This window comes from Elephantulus edwardii, unplaced genomic scaffold, assembly GCF_000299155.1.
Source record: "Elephantulus edwardii isolate Elephantulus edwardi_28Jun2011 unplaced genomic scaffold, EleEdw1.0 scaffold00132, whole genome shotgun sequence".
NCBI classification, from domain to species: domain Eukaryota; kingdom Metazoa; phylum Chordata; class Mammalia; order Macroscelidea; family Macroscelididae; genus Elephantulus; species Elephantulus edwardii.
In genome coordinates, this window is record NW_006399882.1 from 8,470,143 (window position 1) to 8,493,882 (window position 23,740).

At 51.0% G+C, this 23,740-nt stretch overlaps 3 protein-coding genes across 4 annotated transcripts in view; 2 read left to right on the forward strand and 1 right to left on the reverse strand.

Moving 5' to 3' along the window:
- Positions 1–706: 706 nt before the first annotated feature.
- On the forward strand, positions 707–5,958 carry SLC9A3R2 (solute carrier family 9, subfamily A (NHE3, cation proton antiporter 3), member 3 regulator 2). 2 transcript variants are annotated; one of them, XM_006893848.1, is made up of 6 exons: positions 707–787; positions 3,638–3,817; positions 4,719–4,872; positions 5,063–5,106; positions 5,531–5,593; positions 5,800–5,958. In XM_006893848.1, the coding sequence occupies exons 1-6, from the start codon at positions 707–709 to the stop codon at positions 5,956–5,958; spliced, it is 681 nt and encodes a 226-aa protein (XP_006893910.1). The 2 variants fall into 2 exon arrangements, with proteins under 2 accessions (XP_006893910.1, XP_006893911.1); XM_006893849.1 differs by having other exon boundaries at positions 5,833–5,958.
- A 1,921-nt stretch (positions 5,959–7,879) lies between these two features.
- On the reverse strand, positions 7,880–14,335 carry NTHL1 (nth endonuclease III-like 1 (E. coli)). The gene is made up of 6 exons (XM_006893876.1): positions 14,233–14,335; positions 12,327–12,571; positions 11,698–11,868; positions 10,788–10,947; positions 8,082–8,187; positions 7,880–8,003 (listed from the first exon to the last, which is right to left on the reverse strand). Exons 1-6 carry the CDS (start codon positions 14,318–14,320, stop codon positions 7,880–7,882), a joined length of 894 nt encoding a protein of 297 aa, XP_006893938.1. The 5' UTR covers positions 14,321–14,335.
- A 724-nt stretch (positions 14,336–15,059) lies between these two features.
- Positions 15,060–23,740, forward strand: part of TSC2 (tuberous sclerosis 2) — a 50,063-nt gene continuing 41,382 nt past the window's right edge. The window contains exon 1 of the mRNA XM_006893877.1: positions 15,060–15,197. Within this exon, the coding sequence (XP_006893939.1) occupies positions 15,060–15,197 (138 nt within the window). The remainder of the gene's footprint in view (positions 15,198–23,740) is intronic.

Sequence of the window (23,740 nt, forward strand, 5' to 3'; positions counted from 1 at the left end):
ATGTCCCTCTCACCGTCTCTGAGCCTCATTTTCCTCCTGTCCCTGACTAGTTTGGGGGAGGTGGGCCCTGCTGACACTGATGAAGCTAGCCCTTCCCCCTGGGGCCTGGGCTGGGGGTGGCTGTAGCTGCATGGCAGCTGATGCTGCTGGGACGACAGAGGACAGCCCCAAATGGGGATTGGGCCCGCTAATGGTGCACAAGGCTGGCCCACACCCTCTAGCCTAGCCTGTCTTCCACCAGAGGGTGACATGGGATGACATGGTTGATCAAGCTCCTCAAACCTTCCTCTCTACTCTGGGGGCTCTACAGCCAGGGTTCTTGCTGTACCATCTCCACCTGACCTGTGCAGCCTGGGCCCCCAGAGTTCAAAGCATAGGGGTCCCCAGAGGTGGCAGCTGATTGTCCCCTCCCTGTCCTATCCCTGGAGCCCTGGGCCTTGGGAGCAGCCAGGGCTGGGTTCCTAGTGGCTTCCTTCCTTCCTTTCTTGAGACGGAAAACTCATTGGGCGTGTAGAGGGGCGCCAAGCTGGAGCCTGAGCCAGAGCGGGGGGCTTTGTCACCACCCTGTTCCCTAAGGTGACTCAGTGACTTGGTTCCCCACCCATCCCCGGGGATTCTAGGACACAGGGGAAGGTAGAAAAGGGGGTGGCAGTAGCCTGGACAGGCATGAGAGCAAGCTGTCCTCTGCCACTTTGGTCTTACTGCCATGGCCCGCTCTGGGGCTGCCACGCTGCCCACCTCGGCCTCGGGAACCCCTCCACGGAGCCCACCCCGAGGGCTCATGAAGGTCAGCACTGGATGTGTGTACTGTGGTTAGGCAGTCCCTGCAGGGTAGGGAGAGGGGACTCTGGGGACCAGGCAACAATGGATCCTTTTTCTGCAGGCTACTGTGTTATCCTCGGGGGTGGGGGGTGGGGGGAAGCTGTCCAGGCAGCCCCTTGTCAGCCTTTTTGTCCCATTTAAGGCCTGTCTAGGAGGCTGAGCTTGCCCAGTTCTGGGGCCCAGTGGCGGCTGCCGTGGGAGCCTAGGCCTGGCCGGGAGTGGCAGGAAGTGAGCTGAGCCAGGGCTGATGAAGGAATGTCAGTAATTCGCCCATGGCCCCCACCCGCTCTGCTGCCACAGCTCACCAGGCCTCCCCTGCCCACCCAACCTGCCACACAGTCAGCCCCTCCACGCGTGCACCATGCACTTCACTGAATGTGACACCCCTCAAAAATCCTGCTCCTAGCCAGAGAGATTTAGGATAGACGTCAGGAAGAACTTTTTGGCTTATGTGCTGTGAGACAGCTGTTCTGGGATGAGGCAGGCAGATGCCTGGAGATCCTGGATGTGACCCCAGCTGGACGGACCGTGGCCTCTGTCCTAGATGACCCTTCCAATCCTGTTTTCTGTTTGGGGAACGGAACCCTGGAGGCCAGGGCCCGGGGCGTGGGAAGATGCTGGGGGGTATGTGTGTGGTGTGTTAGTGTCTTTGTGGCGTGCTGGAGAGCCTCGTTCTGTGTGCTTCTGCAGCCCTGGCTCCTGTCCGCATGCTGGACACGGCCATGCCACACTTCCGAGCTCCATGCCTGTCTCGCCTGCCTCCTCCTCCTGGGGATGGGCCTCCCCAGCCACCCTCATGGCGCTGACCCCAGAGAATGGGGGGCTGGACATATTGGGGGTTTGTGACTCCAATTCAGCCCGTTTCCTAGTCAAGCCTCCTACCCTCTGGATTCTTGTTATAGGCTGGATGGGTTCAGGTTTAACAGGAAACTTTTAGAGGTGAGGTCTGGCTGGATTTGGGGGTCAGGGTTTCTTGAAATGAGAGGAAGGCTAGGCAGGAAGAGGGTCTTCTGGACAGATGAGAGGGAAAGCCCAGCCCAGGCTCTTTTGTTCCCACATTGGAGACTCCCCAGGAGACCTGGTTGGCGCAGTGGTTAAATAGTGGGCTGCTAGCTGAAAGGTTGACAATTCAAATCCACTAATTGCTTCATGGGAAGAAGAGACTGTAAAGATTCACAGCCCTGAAACCCTCTGGGACAGTTCTGTCACCTCTGTGGTGGCTGTGAATGGGGTGGACTCAACAGCAGTGCGTTTGAGGTTTTTGGTTTGAAGTACATGTTGTAGCAGGTTGTGTTGAGCTGATCACGAAAAGTTTGGTAGTTCGAACCCACCAGCCTCTCTTCAGTAGTGGTTCTCCTTCATCCTACAGGATTGCTGTGAGTGTCAGTGAGTTGGATTTAGGGAACCCCTAAAGGAGGAGGGGTGGTATTCAACTGCTAACTGAAAGGTCAGGGATTTGAATCCACCAGCATCTCCCATGGAGACAGCTGAGGCCATCAGCAACTAGAAAGGTCACTCACTGCCTTGGGGACCAAGAGGGCAGTTCTGCCCTGTCCCACAGGGTTTCTGTGAGCTGGGATTGACCAGACAAGTTGGGTAAGTGGGCACTGCCTGCTCGTTAGAGGCTTGAGGGTACCCATCAGAAAAGGGGTTTGCACAGCGTCCCTTTTCAGCAGGAAGTAGCTAAGAGAATACGCCATCCCCTTTTCCTTATGAATCAGGGTGAAGTCTCTCTCAGGGAGGAGTGATAGGGAATGGCAAAGGACACACCGACAAAGGAGATTAATCAGAACTGACTTTGACAAGCACTGTGGCAATTGGGCAATTAAAACAGACATTCGGATGGCAGGGAAGAAGAACAAACTGGGGAGGAGGGTGGAGAGAATGGTGCGGCAATGAAGGAGTGAAAGCCCAGAATCCCTGTGAATGTTCATTGAAACTAATAAAATTTAATAATAATTTAAAAAAAAGGGGGGGGGGAAAGAAAAGGGGTTTGGAAGGAGAGTTCTGGGCTCTGGAAGTGCTGGTCCCCAAGACATTGAGGACTGAGTGGCCCCAGTGTGGCTCACAGCCTTGGCTTAGCCCCCAGCTCCCAGAGAGGCTGCTGTGTGGGGTGAGGGTAGAGGGAAGGGTGCACCCAGGAGGAGCGTGTCCAGTCACACACTCACCTCCCTACACCTTGAGGCCCCTGGTGCTCCCAGGAAACCTGAGCTTTCAGCCCGCCATGTTTAATTGAGCTCGGCAGCTGCTGGCCACTCCGCTCCACCATCACTGAGGGGGTCTGACCTGCAAGAGTCCTCAGGTTTGGCCCTGCAGCATGCTAGAGGTAAAGTAAAGCGAGGCTGACCTAGGGAGGCCAGCCCCCATCCTCTCCCTGCTCTTCCCCTGTGTCCCTGGCCCTGGTGGGGAAGGGGTGGCTCCAGTAACTGCTAGGATGTGAAAGTGAATCCAGCACCAGGAGGCCCTGGGGAGAGAAAACAAAACTCCAAGCTGATGTGGCCAGCTGCTGGCCCAGGGAGGGGCATTCGGGGACATCGCTGACCCAGGGGACAGCCGTAGGGGACTAGGATGCCACTGTTCACCTGATTTTGGATCTTCCAGGACCACACATTGCTTCAAGACTCTGTCTTGTCCTTGAACTTGTGAGAGGGATGGTCCTCACATAGTGTTTCTAGACTTGGAGGCTGAGACCATGCCCAGGATCCACAGGCTCTGAATGTAGGTCAGGGCTGGCGTCCAGTCACTCAGACCTGGGCCATGTTCTCAGTGGCTACATGAAGGACCTGTGTTCACCCTAGCCTCCTGACCCTTTCAGGATGTGAATGGTCCCCCCAGGGAGTTGCGGCCACGCCTTTGCCACCTACGAAAGGGCCCCCAGGGCTATGGATTCAACCTGCACAGTGACAAGTCCCGGCCCGGCCAGTATATCCGTTCTGTGGACCCTGGCTCACCAGCTGCCCATTCTGGCCTCCAGGCCCAGGACCGGCTCATTGAGGTACCAGCACCTGCAGCTGTGGGAGCTCGCTACCCTGTCTGTGCCAGGAATGCCCTGTGCGTGCCTTCACCTGCATGTGTCAGTGTCAAGACCTCCGTGTGTCTGTAACCACGTGTCCCCATGTCTGTTTCCCTGTGGGTGTTTATGTGTGTTTCTCTCTGTGTGTGCGTGCCCGTGTGTCCCATGTCTGTGCCCCTTTGTGTGTTAGAGCCCACATGCCCCTATGTCTTTGTCTCTGTGTACTTATGCGCATGTATCCTGGTGTGTGTCCCTGTATGGTATATGCCCATATGCCCCCATGTCTGTGTCCCTGTGCTTGTGTGTTTCTGTGTCAGTGTTAAGACCCTTACTGTGTGTTTGTGCTCATATCCCTATGTGTACATCCGGGTCTATATGCTGACACGTATCTGCCTGTGTTTCCATTTGTCAAGACTCCCTTCTAAGTGTCAGTGTCAAAGCCTCCTTTCACATCATTGTCAGGGCACTCCATTGGACAATGTCAGTATCAAGGTTCTTGTGTGTGTGTCTGTGTCCATATTCATGTGTGTGCACTGCCTGTGACCCGATGTGTTTGTCCTTCCATGAGTTAAGACTCCCACTTGTGTCGGTATCAAAATCCCTCATACGCCGTGCAGCTGTGTCCCTATGTCTGTCCCTGCTCCTGTGTGCCCCCTTGTGTCCTAAGCCTTGTGTAGTCTGTGCTTGGATGTTTCCATATGTCAGTGTCAAGGCCTCCCATGCGTGTGTCTGAAGGGTCTTGGTCCTTATGGGAACATGGACATGGCAGAAGGTGCCCCTCTTCCTGACAAGCGCCTCAGGCCTCAGCTGGCTGGGCGACATGGGGGACTTTGTTCAGGGCTACAGGCCACTGAGGGCAGTGCTGACGCTGTGCTGGTGGCAGGTGAATGGGCAGAACGTGGAGGGGCTGCGGCATGCCGAGGTCGTGGCAAGCATCAAGGCTCGTGAGGATGAGGCTCAGTTGCTAGTGGTGGACCCCGAGACAGATGAGTACTTCAAGCGGTTGCGGGTCACACCTACTGAAGAGCACCTGCAAGGTAGGTAGAAGGGCATGGCCTGAGCACAGTGAGGGGGGTGTCTGCAGTGTGTGCTCTGGGCCGAGGTGCAGCAGAGGGGGCCTGGGGAATCTCGGGAGAGGGACAGAGGGCATGCCAGGGGCAAGTCCCAATGTGGGCTGGGATCCTGGGGTCCAGTGAGGCCAGGTCTAACATATTACCCTCTTTGCAGGTCCGTTGCCATCCCCTGTCTCCAATGGGACCAGCCCTGCCCAGGTGAGAGGGTAGTCCAGCAGGACCCAGGAGCACTTGGGATTTCCAGGCCCAACACGGACCCTAGGAAGCCCTGTGGGGACCATGATGGTGGGCCCAGGCAGGCCGAGGCATGAATCTGGCAGGTCCTTTAGGACTACAGCCTGAGCCAGTGCCCACTCCACGGCCACACTGGCTCCTAGAGCCGTAATGGGTCCTCAGGGGGTCCCAGGAGAGCCTCTCCCTCCCTTGAGGTGTGGGTGCTCCGGACTGTGGGGTGGCAGGTGCAGGGAAGAGCCGTTAAACTTGCTTCCTGCCAGGGCTGAGGGCTGGCCAGGCCAGGAGTGGAGGCCCCATGTCCCCCATGGTGGAGAGCATGTGCGTGGTGTATACACACACGTGCATGTTCCAGAGGCTCCCTCATGCCACTGCTTGCTGTTGGTTTCAGCTCAATGGTGGCTCAGTGTGTTCCTCTCGAAGTGATCTGCCTGGCTCAGACAAGGACATGGAGGTGAGTGCTGGAGCATCTCGAGAGAGGGCCAGAGGGTATGCTGCGGGCAGTCCCAACATGGACTGGGACTCCAGCCCTGTTGCTGCCCTCATATCCGGAGCCAGAGGCAGTGGGGACAGGCATCCACACCAGTTTGGCTTGGACCAGAGTGCTCCTGCCTCCCTGTGTGCAGGGCTCACTCTGTGCCCATTCTTCTTGCCTTGCAGGATGGCAGTGCTTGGAAGCGAGACCCTTTCCAGGAAAGTGGTCTGCACCTGAGCCCCACGGCTGCGGAGGCCAAGGAGAAGGCACGTGCCACTCGCATCAATAAGCGGGCACCTCAGATGGACTGGAACCGGAAGCGGGAGATCTTCAGCAACTTCTGAGCTCTGGCTGTGTGTCTGCCGGCCTGCCCTGCTCCCCTTGTGGACTTTGGGGCTCCTTGCCCGCCCAGCACTCCTTGTACCTCAGTGGACTAGAGGGGGCACCCCAACCCCAGAATTCATGGTGGTGCCACTGCTGCCCCGGAATCACCAGCCTGTGAGTTCCCGTCCTGCCTGCCTGAGTGCTGGGACCATGTGGCAGTGTGATGGGGGACAGAGAGACCCCGAGATGTGAGAAAGAGAGCCAGAGACAATAAGAGAGGGAGACAGAGGGGCTGCTGGGCCCCAGGCCCACGGATCTGAAGGAATTTGTTTTTGCTTTTTTTCCAAAAGAGCAATCCAGTGCTACACATGTTTCCACTTAATACCAGAGCCCCCTCCTCGGCTCCCCCCTCCTCGGACTTGCTCTCTAAATAATCGCAATAAAACAAGCCTTTTTCTGCAAACCATTTCCTCCCCCAAACCTCCCCAATCCCAGCGGCCTGAGAGTTACAGACTTCCGGGGGCAGAAGATGGTGAGTCTCCAGTCTGGGTACCCCCTTAAGGGGCCCCAATGCTGGCCCTCTGCACCAGGGTTCTTGCAGAGGCTCAAGGATGGAGGTCCAGAGCCTCACGGAGGGCAGCCTCTGGACAGGGCCCTCAACCTGTGTGCAGCCCTTGCCCCGGACTGCCAGCCCCTGCCAGCTCAGTGACCACCCCATGACCGGCATCGCTGTCAAGCCTTGTAAGCCATAGCGCACAGCGCGCGCACACTTCGGGAATAAACAGCCCCACCTCCTGCAGGCCCATGTCTTTTCTGAGAACCACAGTTGGGATGGGGGTAGGGTCATCAGTCTGCTGTAAGGGGCCCTGAGATGGGGCTGCAGTCACGGCAGGCGTTTATCTGCTAGGTTCACTGCCCTGTGCCCCCACCCGGCCCTCTCTGCTGTCCTCGCCTCCCTGGGGAGCCCACTCGTGCCCCCTGGCCCAGCCTGTCCAGCAGGAACATGGGAGGACCAGGCCTTGCTGCGCCCAGCTGTTGAGCCTCTGCCAGCAGGCCAGGTGGCTATGTCAACAGGGGGCGGGGCTCTGCAGAGGCAGCAGGGTGTATGGAGTTCAGTCTGGGCCCTCAGCCTGTGGGGGTTCAGGGAAGACGGGGTGGTGCCTGAGTCCCCGCCAGCCAGAAAGGCAAAGGCGAGGAGGGAGCCCTAGGGAAGGCTTTCTGGCTTTCACAACTTCCTTGTGCAGTGAGGTCGGCATGTCCCGGTCCTGATCTGGCCCCTGAGGAACTCATGCCAGACACACAGGAGCCAGCAAATGTTTGCATGCACAGCGCGCACGCACACACACACGTACATGGCTCACATTGATGCATGCAATATGCCACATGGACATTCAGAATACACACAGCTCACACAGATTTAAGTAAAAACATATGAACACACAGCTCTCACAGATATGTGCAGTGACAGAGCTCACACATACACAGCACACGCAGCTCACATATGTATAAACAGGTGTGCTGATACAGACATATACATGATACGATGGATTAAGATACCCAGATACATGCAATGGCACACATACACCTCACATATGTACACATGTAGATGCACCTCACAGATACATACACCGCACGTACAGATCATACCCAGCCAGTCACCAAAAACATGTAGATGGAAATGCACATAATCTGTGTGCAAATGCAGGTGGGTACATGCACAGACCCATGATGCACAGTTCAAAGTTCACCTGCACACAGGCAGCTCATATGTGAAGGGACAGATGCACCTGTCAGTTATCCACCCCTCTCACCTCCAGAAACTAGCCAGCCCATAAAAACACCTTGAGGCTTTATTAGACTGCAGCTCACAAGCAAAGGCACATAACATGTGGGTGGGGCAGACATCTCTGTCCCTGGTCCCTGGACAGGAAGTCCACTCCCTCAGCGGCGCCGGCCAGTGGGGCACAAATCTTGATTCAGACAGTCCTGGCAGCGTGGGCGGACAGGCAGGCAGGTCTGCTGGCCAAAGCCCACCAGCAGTGAGTTGATCTCGCCCCACAGCTCCCTGTGGGGTCAGAGTGAAAGAATCAGCACTCAGGGGCAGCCCGGCCCTTGGCCTCCCACCCCACCCCACCCCACCCACCTGGGCAGCCACTCCTCCAGGGCAGCTTGGGTTTGCTCTGGGGTCTTGGTTGGCTTTCGGATCCACTGGAGGCGGTTAGCAATTCTGTGCACATGTGTGTCCACCGCTGTGTGGAGACCGCAGGGTGGAGAGCTGGGGACAGGGATGCCTCATCTGCCCATAGCCCAGGTCTTCTGTGTAGTCCCCTGTGCTGTCCTCTAGAGACACCACCCCAGTATTTCCTCATAGCCCTGTTCTACTCTCGCTGGCCACTGACCACAGCTAGGGATACCTTTGGGCAGGAGCATCCACTGGATTAGGGTGTCTGGGGTGAACTGGGTAAGGGCACTGAATCATCATCCTGGGGGACCACACAGGCTATAAGTGGTCACACATGGTCTGCTGGCCTTCCTCGTCTCCACTGATCCACTCCTGCCAGGCAGGACTGGAGCCAGAATTAGCATGTGCGCAGGCCCAGCCTCGAGGCCGCGGAGCCTCAGCCTTGTTCTTCCGAGCCTGCAGAGCTGGTGTTGGCTGGAGGGGTGTTCCTGCCCTGGGCTCCCCTCCCTGGGTAGGAATTCCTTCCTGGAGTCACAAGCTCCAAGCTCAGTGGATGGCAGGCTCTTAACTGAGCTTTGCTGCCTAGTCCTGTAACTCAAGCCCTTGTGAGGTGTCCAGATACGTACTCTCAGACCACATCACTGCAGAAGTGGGGGATCTGACTCCTATACCTGGCTTAGGCTCCTGGGAAATGAGCCCGGGCCTGGAATGGCCTTGCCTGCTGCTCTCTGTGCATCCCCCAAGGCCCCTCCAGGGAGGCCCAGTGTCAGTGGGCGGCTCGACCCAGTGGGGTGTGATGGGATCACCACACTTGTCACTGTAACTGTTGGAGGCAGAGTAGGCAGGTGTGGCTACTGGGTGCCTGTTACGGGGTGCCTCCCCTGTGGCTTAGGCCACCTGGTTGAGATTCTGGCTGGTCACTTCTGCTGCCGCCGTTGTTTTTGCCAGAGAGAAGGTGAAACCCCTGGAGCTGGCTGCCCTCTTAACTGCTTGGAGAAGCTTCTGCACGTCCCCACTCAGAGGAGGCCTGGGGGATGGACTAACATGCAGGCCAATGGGTCATGTCCCTAGGCCACACACAGACAGTACCCTGCTCTGTGACACGGATGTGAGAGCTCTGCCAGGAGAGTGCCAGCCTGGGTCTCCTGGGACCCGTTCAGGGTCCCCTGATGTCACAGGAGCCTGACAGGCTGGCCCAGGGAGTTGTCCCTTCACTGTAGTTGGTAAGGATGACCATTCCACCTGCTACCTTTGCTCGCAGTCCAAAGCCACTGAGCTGCAAAGGGTCAGAATTGACCTCTGGGGTCTCCCTGCAGATGGCCTTCCAACACTCCTGACGTCTCTGTCCCCATAGACCTGCTCCCAGGAGCCCTTGTGACACGGGCAGCTGAGGACAGCATCTAGATAAGCTCAAGTGTCTGCTAAGAGGCCCCAGGCAGGAGCTGAAGGGTGTGGAGAAGGATCTCCAACTGCTTTCTCTCAGGCCCCAAGTCACCATAACCAAACCTTTCGGCCCCTAACTCAATGGGCAGTATAAGGGTGGTGCCCATCCAGAGGAGGGCTGAAGACAGTCACTTCAGCTTCCCATATGTCCTGAGCCCCAGAAACTGGGGGCTCCCACCCCTTTGTGCAGGGTCCAAGGGGAGCAGTGAGGGCTGCGTGGGCACAGGTCTGTTGTTACAGAGGCTCCTGAGAATAGAATTCCAGGCAGGCAGGTGCGGCCCCTCCTCTGTCCAGCTGGCACCTCCACTCTGCTTAGTCTGCACCCACCTCCTGTACCTGGCCTCCCTCCGTCGGCATGGCTGTTCCTGTGGCCTGGAACCTGCTCCACCTCCTTCCTGCCTGGCTGACTCCCTCTCATGCTACAGCTGATGGCAGAGCTATTAGGGAAGTCCCAGGGCAGGCCGGTTGGTCTCCACACCTACGATCCAGTCCCAAGTGTATCCCTGGACCCAGCTCAGTGGATGTGAGCTCCAGCTGCTGTAACAACAACTAGGTATCAGGGGCTAGACGAGTGCTGGGGCCCCTTTCTGGCCCTTTGGGTTGAGTGGTGGGATGACCTCACCCTTTAAGCCTCAAATGGAACTTTCATCCAAACAATAATCAAGCCTATACTTGGGCATGTTGTCAAGAGGGGCCAGTCCTTGGCAAAAGACAACATGCTGGAAAAAGTGAAGTGTCAGAAAAAAGAAAGGAAGATGCTCAACAAGATTGACAGTGACTATAACAATGGCTAGAGCATGTTAGCGATCATAAGGATGGTTCCAATCTGTTGCTCAGAGGATCGCTATAAGTCATAAAAGACTCAGCAGCATCTAACAAAAAGCAATGCATGGGGGATCAATACCACCAGGAAGGCATACACATTTCAGAACAACTAACCGAATAAGAACAAAATGACAGCATTAGGAAAGGAGAAATGGGAACTACAGAGAGGAACAGGGAAGAATGCTGATACACTGTGGGGACGGCAGTAAATGCTTTGGAAACAAAATGTCTATGTGTAGTTGACTACAAAAGCAACACGCTCTGTGAAATTTCACCTACGTTATAATAAAAAGTTAATAAAGGAGAAAAAAAGGGATAGGGATAAGGAATTCCCCACAGCAGGCAGCAGGCTGGAATAGGCCCCTCCTTCCTTCTCTCCTCAGGCGTGCGTCCACTCACCAATGCCCGACACGGTGCCCCAGGCCACTGCCATGGCCAAGTGTGCCATCTTGGGACCAACCCCAGGCAGGGCCACTAGCTCTGCGACTGAGGCAGGGATGTCCCCGTTGTAGTGCTGCTGCAGGATGGCACTGGTCTGCTTGATGTACTTCACTTTACTCTGGAAGATGAGGAACAGGCCTGGCTTAGCTCAGTGTGGTGGAAGAGTTGTCACAGGTACCCAAAGCTACCTGTCACCTGCCCAGGGCTCACAAAGGCACCTGCTCACCTCTTCTGGTAGGACACACCAAGGGTAGGCCTGGATCCCTGCCTGCTACCCACCAGGGCTAGTGAAGTGAGTGATCCAGCTCCAGCCTTCCTGCCTCCCATTTTGCCCAGCACGCAGGCCAGCCTGGTCTCCGCTGCACCTGGGCTTCAGGAAGGAAGGCAGACCTGGGACTGCCTGCTGGCTGCCTGGCCCGCTGGGAGGTCCCCATCCTAGGCTAGGCCCAGGGCTATTTAAATCTTTCTGACAGGCAGCAGCCCACACTAGGGTTGAGTTGAAGTGGAAGTTGTTCCATCCACTGAGCGGCCTTCAGACGTTTACCCCCTCCTGCCACCCCATGTCTTGATGGGTGTGGAGAACAGCCGGCTGGGGCTCTGGGGGAGGATGACATACTCTGGGGAGCCCTGGAGTAAACAAAAGGAAAGCAGAGTGGGCAGGAAGGGAGGGGCTGGGTGGAGAGGAGGAGGAAGGAAGGGGGTGCTGACAGGAAGAGCTGGCTGGGAGCTCCCCAAGGGCTGGTCAGTACTGGGTGGGGGCTTTGCAGGACCATGCATCTGACCCTGTGACCTGAGACATTCCCCTGCCTCTTATAACCCCTGATCCTTGTCAGGCCGTGGCCCTGCTGCCACCCGAGGCTGGACGTACCCTCCAGAACCCTACAGGGTGGATGAGTGCCCCCAGCGTGCTGTCATCCATCTGCAGGATGCTGTCTACCGTCAGGCCCCGCGCTCGCAGCCGCTGCATGGCACCTGCTGTCACCTGGTCTTTGGTCTGGCTGGACAGCATGAGTGAGAGCAGTATCTGGTACCTCTGCACCTGCAGGCAGACAGCCAGAGCACAGAAGACGTTGGCTCAGACCTTTACGTGGGGCAAGGTATGGAGCAGGTATCTCCTGTCCACTGAGGCCTCTTTAGTCACCTCTAAATGTGAGGACACTAATGGGACCTGGCTTGCAGGATTGCCATGTGACTTAAAAGCATCACCACAGAGTTTATAATTGTACTGGGCAGACTGTGGTTATGGAAGCCAGTGTTGCTGTTGTTACAATTTACAGACAAGTAAACTAAGTCTCAGAGAGAAGCACACTCTAGTCAGCCAGGAGCACAGCTAGGATTAGAACCTGGATCCAGCTCTGGATTACTGCACTTCAGCAAATGTTCAGGAGTGTTCTGACATCCCTGGCCAAGAGCAGAGCAGGAAGCTCAGAACTATAGATGCCCCAACTTTCAGGAGGTACTCAGAGAGGCAGGCGATGCCAGCCGGCCCCAGCCTACCTTCGGGGGTGCGCTGGAGTCGTAACAGTGCTCAGCACCCAACCGGTCCACAGGCGCATCCTTCCTGCTCCTCATAGTGCGGATGTTTTCCAGCTGCTTCTGCCAATCCTGGGGCTCCCAGGCTGGTGGCCGGAGGGGCTCAACCACTCTGTGTCCCTCACCATCACCATGTGCAGACTCATAGGCCACATGCAGTCTCTGTGTCTTTCGCTGGCGCTTCACAGGACAATGACTCAGCTTGCCTTCTGCAAGAAGTGCCACTTGGTCTGGTTAGCCAGGGTTTCAGGGGAGGGCTGGGGGTGGATGGGTGAAGCTCTACTTCCTCTCTCGCCCCTCATTCAGGTCTTCTTTCCTGGACTAGGATTTCTCCAGAGGAATGAATCCCCTGGGGCCAATTTTGTCCAAGTCCTAGATCAACAAGTCCTGAATGCTTAGAATCAGAGTGAGCACACCTGTGCTAGAATTCAACTCAACTCGCCATGGAGTCAGAAAGGACACAGAGCTGACTCCAGAAGCTGAAAAATCTTTCTCACTCAGAGCAGCTGGTGTATTTGAACTGTAAGTCTCGGGCGGTCCTTACTAGGCCATTAGAGTATGAGAATTAGCTGCCATCAAGTAAATTCCAACTGCTGGTCTCCCTATGTGTATCGGAGCAGAACTGCACCCTGTAAGGATTCAGTGACCACCAGGCCGAGACCAGAACTAGACAGTGCCCAGCTGCCACTGAAAGGGATCATAGTGGTAGGTGCTTGGATAGGGTGGGAGGAGAAATGTGTAAAACTCAAAATCATAACTTTCAGGCAAACAACACATCAGCTAGAAGGTGGCACAGAATGTAGGGAGTGGTTCCATTATTCCAAAGGTGGTGCCTCTATGGCAGCTCAAATCTACCAGCTGCTCCCCCTCCAGCAGCTCCCTCCTTTACAATTTACAGCCTCCTGAATACCTGCCAGAGGGTCAGCTAAGAGCTGGTTCTGACTGGAGGACAAAGAGCTTTTTAGTGTAAGGTGAACAATAACACCAGGGAGCAGTCACGCCTTCGAATATAACCAAGCACATAAGGTCAAAAGAGCAGCATTTGCCCAGAGGGAAAGCAGAGAAAAAAGGAAGGGCTAAGAAAGGATGAACGGAAATGACAAACACAGGGATGAAGCAGGAAGAGTTCTGTTCTGTGGGGATTGCAATCAATGCCACTTAATGAATGCCACTTAATATGAATGAAGTGCTGAATGGAAAACCGATTTGTTATTGTAAAATTTCACCCATATCACAGCAACAACAAAAAAGCAGAATAATAAGTCTTTCTTCTGAAGTGCTTCTAGGGTAACTTGAACTTCCACCCTTTGAGTGGGTGCTGCTAATCCTTCACCTCTAGCATGCAGTGATACCATCCCTTTTTCTATTTTCCCCTCTTGCATGGAAGAGTGGCTATTGAAACGGAAGTAGTATCAGAACAAGGCGGGGCAGCCCCACGAACCTGGCCAGAGCCAGAGATTTTCTTGCTCAGGACAGGGACTGGAGAAATGCAGGCCTCTGTGCACCCTTTCCCTTGTGTCCAGGCTGCTAATGGACCAAGGAGTTCGTTTGCGGTGGCACCAACCTGCGTGGCGTGGAGCCCGAGGCTGTGGCCAGGAACCGCAACCCCCGCTCGTCCTAACTCTGCCTTCTCTTTGCATGTCTTGGCCCCTGGGACCCCAACCTACAGCCCCCAGCTCGTCTATCCCTCGCCTCGCCTTCTCTCTGCCTGTGTGTTGGCCCCCAGGACCCCAAACTTCAGCTCCCTGCTCATCTTTCCATCTCCGGCTTTCTGCACGTGCCCTGGCCCCCGGGACGCCAACCCTCAGCCCTCTGCTCGTCCTTCTCTCGCATTCTCTCTACACGTGCCCTGGCCGAGGGGCCATGCTACCTGCAGCCGCCTCCCCGCCCCCGCGTAACCGGGATCCAGGCTCCCGGATCCGGCTGCGGGTCACCATCCTCACGCCTACCGCTGGCATGCCGGCCTTTCTCGGACTACAGGTCCCGGCGCTCCCCTAGGGGCACCGTGTGACTCAATATGCGTCGACGTCTCCAGCCCGCCTCCCGCCGTCCCTCCAGAGGGCGACCCCCGGAACTACAACTCCCACCAAGCACTGCGGCTCCCCGTCGCTGCCGGAAGTGTGCGCCTCACTGCTGACTGTGGCGCTCGGCTGGGGGTGTGAGCCCTTGTCTCGGCCGGACGGCCCGGCGAGCGGCAGGCGCTGCGTGGGGTGAGTGGCTCGCGGCGTGCTGGCTGCTGCCACCACCTGGGACTGCAGTGGCCTGGTCCCGCCGGGGCGTCCGGGGAGGCCGCCCCCCGCCACATTCAGGGTCTTGATCATCCCGGCCGTGGGCTCCTAGAACTCCTTGGTTTTGAGTCATTGCGAGTGTGAGGGACTCCCCGCTGCAGGTGTTCCTTCCACCGCTCTTTCTTCACCTCTTAAGGGTTGGAAATGATAGACGACAGGTTCTCCACTTCCTTCCCTGACCCCGTGCAGAGTCTGAGGTGGCCGGCGCCCTATGTGCTCGCTAGCCAGGCCTGGCCTTTTCTGCACTAACTTGTGGCCGTGGCCGGGTTCTCCCGGGGCTGGAGGAGCGTGGGTCATACCTACCTGACGACAGTTTGGGGACTGCACTGAGCAAAGTGGCGGGCAGGCCTCACCTCTCTCCACTCTTCTCCCCTGCACAGCGGAGCCCCCCAGCACTTCCCTGCCCACCATGGCCAAGCCCACAAGCAAAGATTCGGGCTTGAAGGAGAAGTTCAAGATTCTGCTGGGGCTGGGAACGTCACGGCCACACGCCAGATCCGCAGAGGGCAAACAAACGGAGTTCATCGTCACCGCGGAAATTCTGAGAGTGAGTTGACTGTCTAATGCCAGGTGCACGCAAATCTGGATTCCCTGTTTCTAGGGTCTGAGAGAAATGGATGCACAGGGCTGCAGCCCTTAGCGCTGTGGTGCTAAAAGACTTTATTTCCTTTGGAAACTCAAGATCTTGGTGACTTTGGGAAGCTAGATTTGTATTCAGACAGCCTGGACTCCTTTTTTTCTACACAGGTGGTTAAGTTGGTCCATGTGTGAGTGAGTGAGAGACACTTGTTTCATCTCTCTCTGATGCCTGACACCATGCTTTCTTCTAAGTAAATGTTGAATTTTTTTTACTTCTAAAGTTTCCCAAGGAAACTCTGGTGGCATTGTCTGTACTAAGAGTTGTGCTGCTGGTCCACAGGTGGGTCTTCTGTGGCAATTTCAATCCACCAGTTGCTCTGTGGGAAAAAAGATGGGCAATCTCCTCCTATGAAGTTTATAGCCTTGGAAAACTCAAAGGAAGGTCAGCTGTGAATCAGGTCCTATTCAACAGAAATAAATGAGTGAATGATGAAAGTTTCCCAGGGAGGGCTCGTGGCTCAGTGGTTAATGACCCAGCTGCTAATTAAAGGTTTGGTTGTTCAAATCCACCAGGTATTCCATAAAAGATAAATGATTCAGTCTGCTTTCATAAAGATTACACCTTTGGGAACCCTGTGTGTCAGCTCTGCAGTGTGCTGTGAGGTTGCTGTGCGTTAGAATCACTCTGTGGCTGTGGGTTTGGTTTTGCAAAACTGCAAGAACTTTGGCAGTACAGTGGTTGAGCTCTCAGCTGCTGAAACTTGACAGTTGGAACCACCAGTTACTCTAAGGAGAATGTGACCATCTGCCTCTGTAAAGATTTACAGCCTTGAGAGTCCTGTGGTGCAGTTCTTCTCTGTTCTGTAGGGTTGCTAGGAGTTAGAATCAACTCAGTAGCAATAAATTTTTGCTTTTGAAAGTTTCCCATTTCCCATATGCCCATCACTTGTGCAAATAAGATCCATCCATGCAATGACATGGCACTCAGCCATAAAGAGAAAGCAAGTCCCTGTGTGTTGTAAGGTGGGTGAATCTTGAGAACATGATGCTTAGTGAAAGCAGCCAAACAGAAAACACCCCATTGCATGATTCTACTTCTGGGACAAAGCACAAGGTAAGAGGGTAGACTGATGTTGCCAGGGTGAGGGAGGGCAGAGGAGAAGGGCTGCGTGATGGAGACAGAGTTTTAGTCTTACTATCTTTTCAACATCAACTTTTTATGAGTTCTAACTTTTTTTTTTATCTTTGAGTGCAAGGTTACAGAGCTAATTGGTTTTTCAGTCAACTGTTAAATTTTGATCTGTGACATTGACTATAATCCCCACATTGTAACAGCATCCTTCCCTCTCCCTCCCTGTGTTTCCTGTTCCATTTGTTTTTTTCCCTTCCCTTCCTGCCTTCGGAGCCCCTGAGCAGCTTCTGCTCCTTGGCTTTCATAGGGTGGGTTGGTCTAGGGATTGCATTCCTCCCTAGTGTTACTCATCACCTTATAGACTTATCTGTTATTAGACTACATGTTGGGTCAAGTGGTTGATTTCAGTTCCAGGCTTGAAGGGGGAGACTAAGGGCCATGGTCTTAGCGGTTTGTGTGGATGAGATGGTTCCACCAGTCAGGGGTTCCTTCTGAGGTGATGAAAACATTCTGGAATCAGATTGTGGGGTTGGTGCAGAGTCTGTGGAAGTGCTGAATGTCATTGAATTGTATGCTTTAAAAAGTTTAGCAAAGTAAGTGTCTTGTTATGTAGATTTGTTGTTGTTATGTGCGACTCATAGCGACCCTATGTACAATAGCCCTAAACCCTGCTCTATCTTGTGCCAGTCACACTGCCTCTGACACACCCATCCCGATTACCCCAGTCACTGACTCAATCCACTTCATAGAGGGCCTTCCCCTCCTGCGCTGTCCCTCCACCCTCCCAAGCATGATGTTCCTCTCCAAGGACCTATCCCTCCTTACAACATGTCCAAAGTATGTCAGACGAATCCTTGCCTCCAAGGAGCAGCCTGGTTTAACCCTCTCCAGGATGAATTGTTTGTTTTCTTGGCAGTCCATGGTACATTAAACAATCTTCTCCAGCACCACAGCTCAAAGGCATCAATTCTCCTTCTGTCCTTCCTAGTCATTGTCCAACTCTCTGATGCATAACAAGTGATTGCAAAGACCATAGCCTGTATCAGATGCATGTTAGTCTCCAGAGTGACACCATTGTTCTTCAGTACCCTGGAGAGGTCCCTAACAGCAGACTTTCCCATTGCAACACGTTTTCTCATTTCCTGGCTACTACTGGTGCCAAGAGTGTTGACCGTGGAGCCAAGCAGATTAAAGTTGTTAACAATCTCAATCTCTTCACCATCCATCCTGATGCTGCCAGTTGGCAGTGGTGAGAATCTTTGTCTTCTTGATATTGAGCCTCAATCCATACTGAAGGCTGCAGTCCCTTACCCTCTGCAGCAAGCGCTTCAGGTCCTCCTCAGTTTCAGCAAGCAGGGTTGTGTCATCTGCATAACACAGATTGTTGATAGATCTTCCACCAATCCTGATGCCACATTTCTCCTCATAGAGCCCAGTGTCTTGGATGATCTGTTCTGCATGTTGTTGTTATGTGCCGTCGAGTCGCCTGTGACTCATAGCGACCCTATGTACTACAGCCCTAAACTCCGCTCTGTCCTGTGCCAATCGCACTGTCTCTGACACTCCCATCCCAATTATCCCAGTCACTGAATCAATCCACCTCATAGAGGGCCTTCCTCTCCTGCGCCGTCCCTATGGAGACAGGACACATCCCTGACGTACACCTTTCCCAATTTTGAACCATGCCTTTTCCTGTTTCCCGTTTTCCTGTTTCCTTGCTCTGTTCTGACTACTGCTTCTTGGTCCAAGTATAGGTTTCTCATTAGCATGATCAAGTGTTCTGGGATTCCCATTCTTCCCAGAGTCAGCCACAGTTTGTTATGATTCACACAGTCAAACGCCTTTGCATAATCAATGAATCATAGATAGACATTCTTCTGGTATTTCCTGCTTTCAGCTAAGATCCATCTAACATTAGCTACAATATCCCCAGTACTATGACCCATTCTAAACCCAGCCTGGACTTCTGGCAAGTCTCTGCTGATGTGCTGTTCCAGTTGTTTTTGGATAATCTTCTGTAGAATCTTGCTTGCATGTGAAATCAGTGATGTTGTTCTATAATTTCCACACTCTGTTGGGTCACCTTTCTTTGGAATGGGAACAAATATAGGTCTTCCAGTAAGTTGGCCAAGTGGTTGTTCTCCAGATTTCTTGCCACAACTTGGTGAGCACATCCAAGGCAGCATCCGTTAGCCGAAATACATCAATTGGTATACCATTTATTCCTGGGGCCTTATTTTTTGCTATTTCCTTCAAAGCAGCTTGAACTTCTTCCTTCATCACCATAGGCTCTTGCTCATATGTTATTTCATTAAATTCTTCTGTGTCTGCCAATTCCTTTTGATACAGTGACTCAGTATATTCTTTCCATCTTCTTTTAATACTTCCTGGATCATTTAATATTCTGACTAAAGCATCCTTGATTATAGCAACTCAAGATTTGAATTTGTTCTTCAGTTCCTTGAGCTTAAGAAATTCTGAAGGAGTTTGGCCCTTTTGATTTTCCGACTTAAGCTCCTTGCACATTTCATAGTAATATTTTGCTTTGTCATCCCGTGCTGCCTTTTGGAATCTTCTGTTCATCTCTTTAGTGTCTTGAATTCTTCCTTGTGCTTTTGGCTTCTCTGTGCTCCAGTGCAATCTTCAGAGTTTCTTCTGACATCCATTTTGGTCTTTTTTTTCTCATCTGTCTTTGTAATGACCATTTGTAGATTACACATCATTAAAAAATAATCACATTGAAATAAAAGTTATCCCTTTAATTTACCTTTTAGGTAAATAAATAGGCTTAAAAATAAAAATTATCACTTGTGAGTTATGCTGTTAAGTCAGCTATGACTCATAGTAATCCTGTGAGCTGTAAATGTGAACCTTGCCCTCCTAACTAACCATCTCTGATAAACCTAAGTCCACTGTTAGTCACTGTACCAGACCATCTTGTTGAAGATCTCCCTCTTTCTTTGACCCTCTACCTTTCTCAGTTCAATGTCTTTTCCTAAGGACCTTCTGACAACATTGCCTAAATTATGTGAGATAAAATTTCACCATGTTTACCTCTGAAGAGCTTTCTGGTTGCGCTTTCTCTAAGACAGACTTGTTTTGTCTATTTATGGAATATTCAGTACTCTTTTCCAATACCGTTAATATAATTTAAACAAATCGATTCTTCTGTTGTCATCTTTATTCTTCTTCAATTCTCAGGTGAATAGAAAACAATGGAAAATATGGCTTGAATGAGGTGCACCTTAGTCTTTAAACTTACATCATTGCCCTTAAGAACTTTGGAGAAGTCCTTAACAGCAGATTTTCCCAGTGTAACATGTCTTTTGAAATCTTGACTGCTGTTTACATGAGTTTTGATTGTAGATTCAAGTAAGATTAAATAGTTGACAACTTAATTTTTTCTCTATCTCTTATTATGTTGCCTCTCAGTGCAGTGGTGAGAATTTTTGGTTTTTGATGGTGTGATATAATCCATATTGAAGAATATAGTTGTTCAGCTTCTGCAGCAAGTGATTCAAGTGTTCATTTCTGCAAAGCAAGATTCATCATCTGCCTAGAACAGGTTGTTGATAAGTTTTCTTCAATTCTGATGCCACATCTTTCTTCATATAGTCTAATTTCTCCAGTGATTTTGTTAGCGTACAAATTGAACAGGTATGAAGAAAGGATGTAACCTTGATGATTTTTAACTACAGTGTTTGCTTGTTGTTTAGGCAACTGCTTCTTGGTCAATGTGTAATTTTGCATGAGCACCATTAAATATTCTGGGATTCCCATTCTTCTTAATGTTAGCCATAATTGTTATGATTCACACTATCAAATGCCTTTGTATAGGCAATAAAGCACAAATAAGCAACTTTCTGTATTCTCTGCTTTCAATCAAGGTCCACCTGGCATCCACAATGGTATCCCTTATGGCCTCTTCTGAATCCAGCTGGAATTTCTGGCATTTCCCTATAGAAGAAGTACTGTTCTGTTCTTTTTTTAAAAATACTCTTTAGCGAGACTTTACTTGCCTGTGATATTAATGATACTATTTAATAATGTACCCATTCAGTTGAATCAGCTTTCTTTTGAATGGGAATTCATATGGATCTCCTTCAGTCAGTTGGCCAGGTTTCTTGACAGAGATTGTGAGCACATCCAGGGCTTCATCTGTTTGTTGAAACCTGTCAGTTGGGTCTCCCATTGATTCCTGGAGCCTTAGTTTTCCACCAATGGCTTCAGTGCAGCTTGAACTTCTTCCTTTGTTACCATTGGTTCTTGATCATATGCTACTTCCTGAAATGATTCCATTGTTGACCAGTACTTTTTGGTACAGTAACTCAGTGTATTTCTTCCAACTTCTTTTGATGTTTCCTGCATTATTCAGAATTTCACCCACAGAACCTTTAGGGTTGCAACTCAAGACTTGAATTTGTTTTTCAGTTCTTTTAGCTTGAGAAATGCTGAGTGCATTCTTCACTTTTGGTTTTCTAACCCTAGCTCTTAACATATTTTGTTATAATACTTTTTCTTTTCGAAATCCCTTTGAAACGTTTTGTTTAATTCTTTTACTTCAGCATTTCTTCTCTTTGTTTTGGCCTTTCTTATGTTCTAATGCTATTTTCAGAGTTCAAATTGCTCTGAAGGAATTGGCAAAAAACAAGGCTCCAGGAGTTGATGGCACACCAGTTGACATATTTCAACAAACAGACACTGCCCTGGATGTGCTCACTAAGTTGTGCCAAGACTGACTAGAAAAGATCGATATTTGTTCCCATTCCAAAGAAGGGTGACCCAACAGAGTGCGGAAATTATCGAACAATATCATTACTATCACATGTAAGCAAGATTCTGCTGAAAATTACCTAAAAACATTTGGAACAATATGTCAACAAAGAACTGCCAGACGTGCAGGTTGGATTTAGAAGAGGTCACAGTACTAGGGATATTATAGCTAATGTTAGATGGATCTTGGCAGAAAGCAGAGAATACCAGAAGAGTGTCTATCTGTGCTTCATTGACTATGCAAAGGCTTTTGACTGTGTGCATCACAACAAGCTATGGCTGACTCTGAGAAGAATGGGAATTCCAGAACATTTGATTGTGCTTATGTGAAACCTATACTTGGACCAAGAGGCAGTTGTCAGAACAGAGCAGGGAGACATTGGATGGTTCAAAATCAAGAAAGGGGTCCGTCAGGGATGTATTTTGTCTCCATGCCTTTTCAATCTATTCAGAACAGACCATCCAAGACACTGGGCTGTATGAGGAGGAATGTGGCATCAGGATTGGTGGAAGAGTCATCAACAACCTGCATTATGAAGACGACACAACCCTGCTTGCTGAAACTGAGGAGGACGTGAAGCGCTTGCTGCAGAAGGTCAAGGACTGCAGCCTCCTACATGGATTAAAGTTCAATATCAAGAAAACAAAGATTCTCACCACGGGCCAATTGGCAGCATCAGTATGGATGGTGAAGAGATTGAGATAGTTAACAGTTTTAGTTTACTTGGCTCCACAGTCAGAACTCTTGGTAACAGCAGCCAGGAAATCAGGAGACGAATTGCATTGGGAAAGTCAGCTGTGAGGGACGTCTCAAGAGTACTGAAGTGCAACGACGTCAGGCTGGAGACTAAGGTGTCCCGATCCAGGCTATAGTCTTTGCAGTTACGTGCTATGTATCGGAGAGTTGGACAGTAAATAGGGATGATAGAAAGAGAATTGATGCCTTTGAGTTGTGGTGCTGGAGAAGAGTGTTGTCCTGGAGAGGGTGAAGCCAGAATGTTCCCTGGAGTTAAGGATTCTGAAGCTTTGTCTGACGTACTTTGGGCATGTTGCAAGGAGGAACTGGTCCCTGGAGAGGGACATCATGTTTGGGAGAGTGGAGGGACAGTGCAGGAGAGGAAGACCCTCGATGAAATGGATAAATTCTGTGAGTGCAGTGGTGGGAATGAGTGTGTTTGAGACGGCGAGGTTGGCACAGTATAGAACGGTGTTTTAGGTCTCTTGTACATAGGGTCACTATGAGTCGCAAGTGACTCGATGGCACATAACAACAACAACAATAGCAACAATTAATTTTACTGAAGGTTTATAGAGACTTAGGATTTCCATTCATTTATTATTGTACTTTTCTCCCTGCTCATCCCTCCCCCCAAGTTCTCTCTTCTCTTTGAAAAGTAAAAGAAAAATTTTTTCATTTTTATATGATCCCTCCCCCCAAGTCCACTGCACTATGCAGCCTTCCTTCTGGACTCCTGTCATGACAATAATACATAATATCCCTTTTAAACAGTTCTTTCCCTCATCTGTTTCAGTGTAGTATACATTATTGAACCCATCTTTTTCCATCTCCCCCAAGGCCCAATGTCAGTCCCATTTTATAGCAGTGGCACTATGCAGTATTTGTCCTTTTGTGACTGAGCTATTTCACTCAGCATAAAGTCCTCCATGGTCACCCATTTTGTATAATATTTCATGAGTTCCTTGTTTTCAGTGTAGCATAGTATTCCATTGTGTGAATATACCACAGCTTCTCTATCCATTTGTTTGTTGATGGGCACTTAGGTTGTTTCCACCTCCTTGCTATTGTGAACAAAGCCGTGATAAACATGGGTGGGCATATATCTGCTAGGATGGCAGTTATGGTTTCTTTGGGGTATATTCCCAGTAGTGGAATTGGTGGGTCAAATGGTATTTTTATTTGCAACTTTTTAAGAAAGCACCATACTGCCTTCCACAGTGGTTGCACAGTGAATAAGGATTTCAGTTTCTCCACAACCTCGCCAGCATTTGTTGTTTGCTGTTCTGTTAAATTTTGCTGTTCTTCCTGAGGTGAGATGATATCTCATAGTTGTTTTGATTTACATCTCTCTTAGAGCTAGGGATTTTGAGCACTTCTTCATGTGTTTGTATGTCATCTGAATGTCTTCTTTGGTGAAGTGTCTGTTCATATCCTGTGCCCATTTTTCAATTGGGTTGTTTACCTTGTTGTGGTGCAGAGTCTTTTCTTGATATTTATTTTGGTCTTTTCTTTCTCCCCTCTCTTTGTAATGACCTTTTGCTTTCTTTATGGATGCTAGTTTTTATATGATCTCACAGCTTATCTGATCTTCTGTCTTTAGTGTTCAATGCCTCAAACCTATTCTTTTTTTTTAATTGATATTTTAACTAAAGTTTTCGGAAAACTTGGATTTCCATTCATTCATTGTTGCACAATTTCCTCGCTCTTTCCCACCCTCCAGTCCACATTGCAGTGCACCTCTTATTCTGGACTGTTGTCATGCAAATAATACCTAATCATATATTTCTTTTAGACTGTTCTTTGAGATGGTTTGCAAATTCAGGTGACATAAAATCTTATTTTAGTTCTTTGAACTTTGAAAAATTTT

Coding starts and splice junctions, on each gene's coding strand:
- NTHL1 (XM_006893876.1), bottom strand. CDS start 14,320: ATGCCAGCGGTAGGCGTGAGGATGGTGACCCGCAGCCGGATCCGGGAG. Junction 12,572..14,232: donor GGGCGGGGAGGCGGCTGCAG/GTAGCATGGCCC, acceptor CACTTCTTGCAG/AAGGCAAGCTGAGTCATTGT. Junction 11,869..12,326: donor ACTCCAGCGCACCCCCGAAG/GTAGGCTGGGGC, acceptor GTCTGCCTGCAG/GTGCAGAGGTACCAGATACT.
- SLC9A3R2 (XM_006893848.1), top strand. CDS start 707: ATGGCCCGCTCTGGGGCTGCCACGCTGCCCACCTCGGCCTCGGGAACC. Junction 788..3,637: donor CACCCCGAGGGCTCATGAAG/GTCAGCACTGGA, acceptor TGACCCTTTCAG/GATGTGAATGGTCCCCCCAG. Junction 5,107..5,530: donor ATGGGACCAGCCCTGCCCAG/GTGAGAGGGTAG, acceptor TGTTGGTTTCAG/CTCAATGGTGGCTCAGTGTG.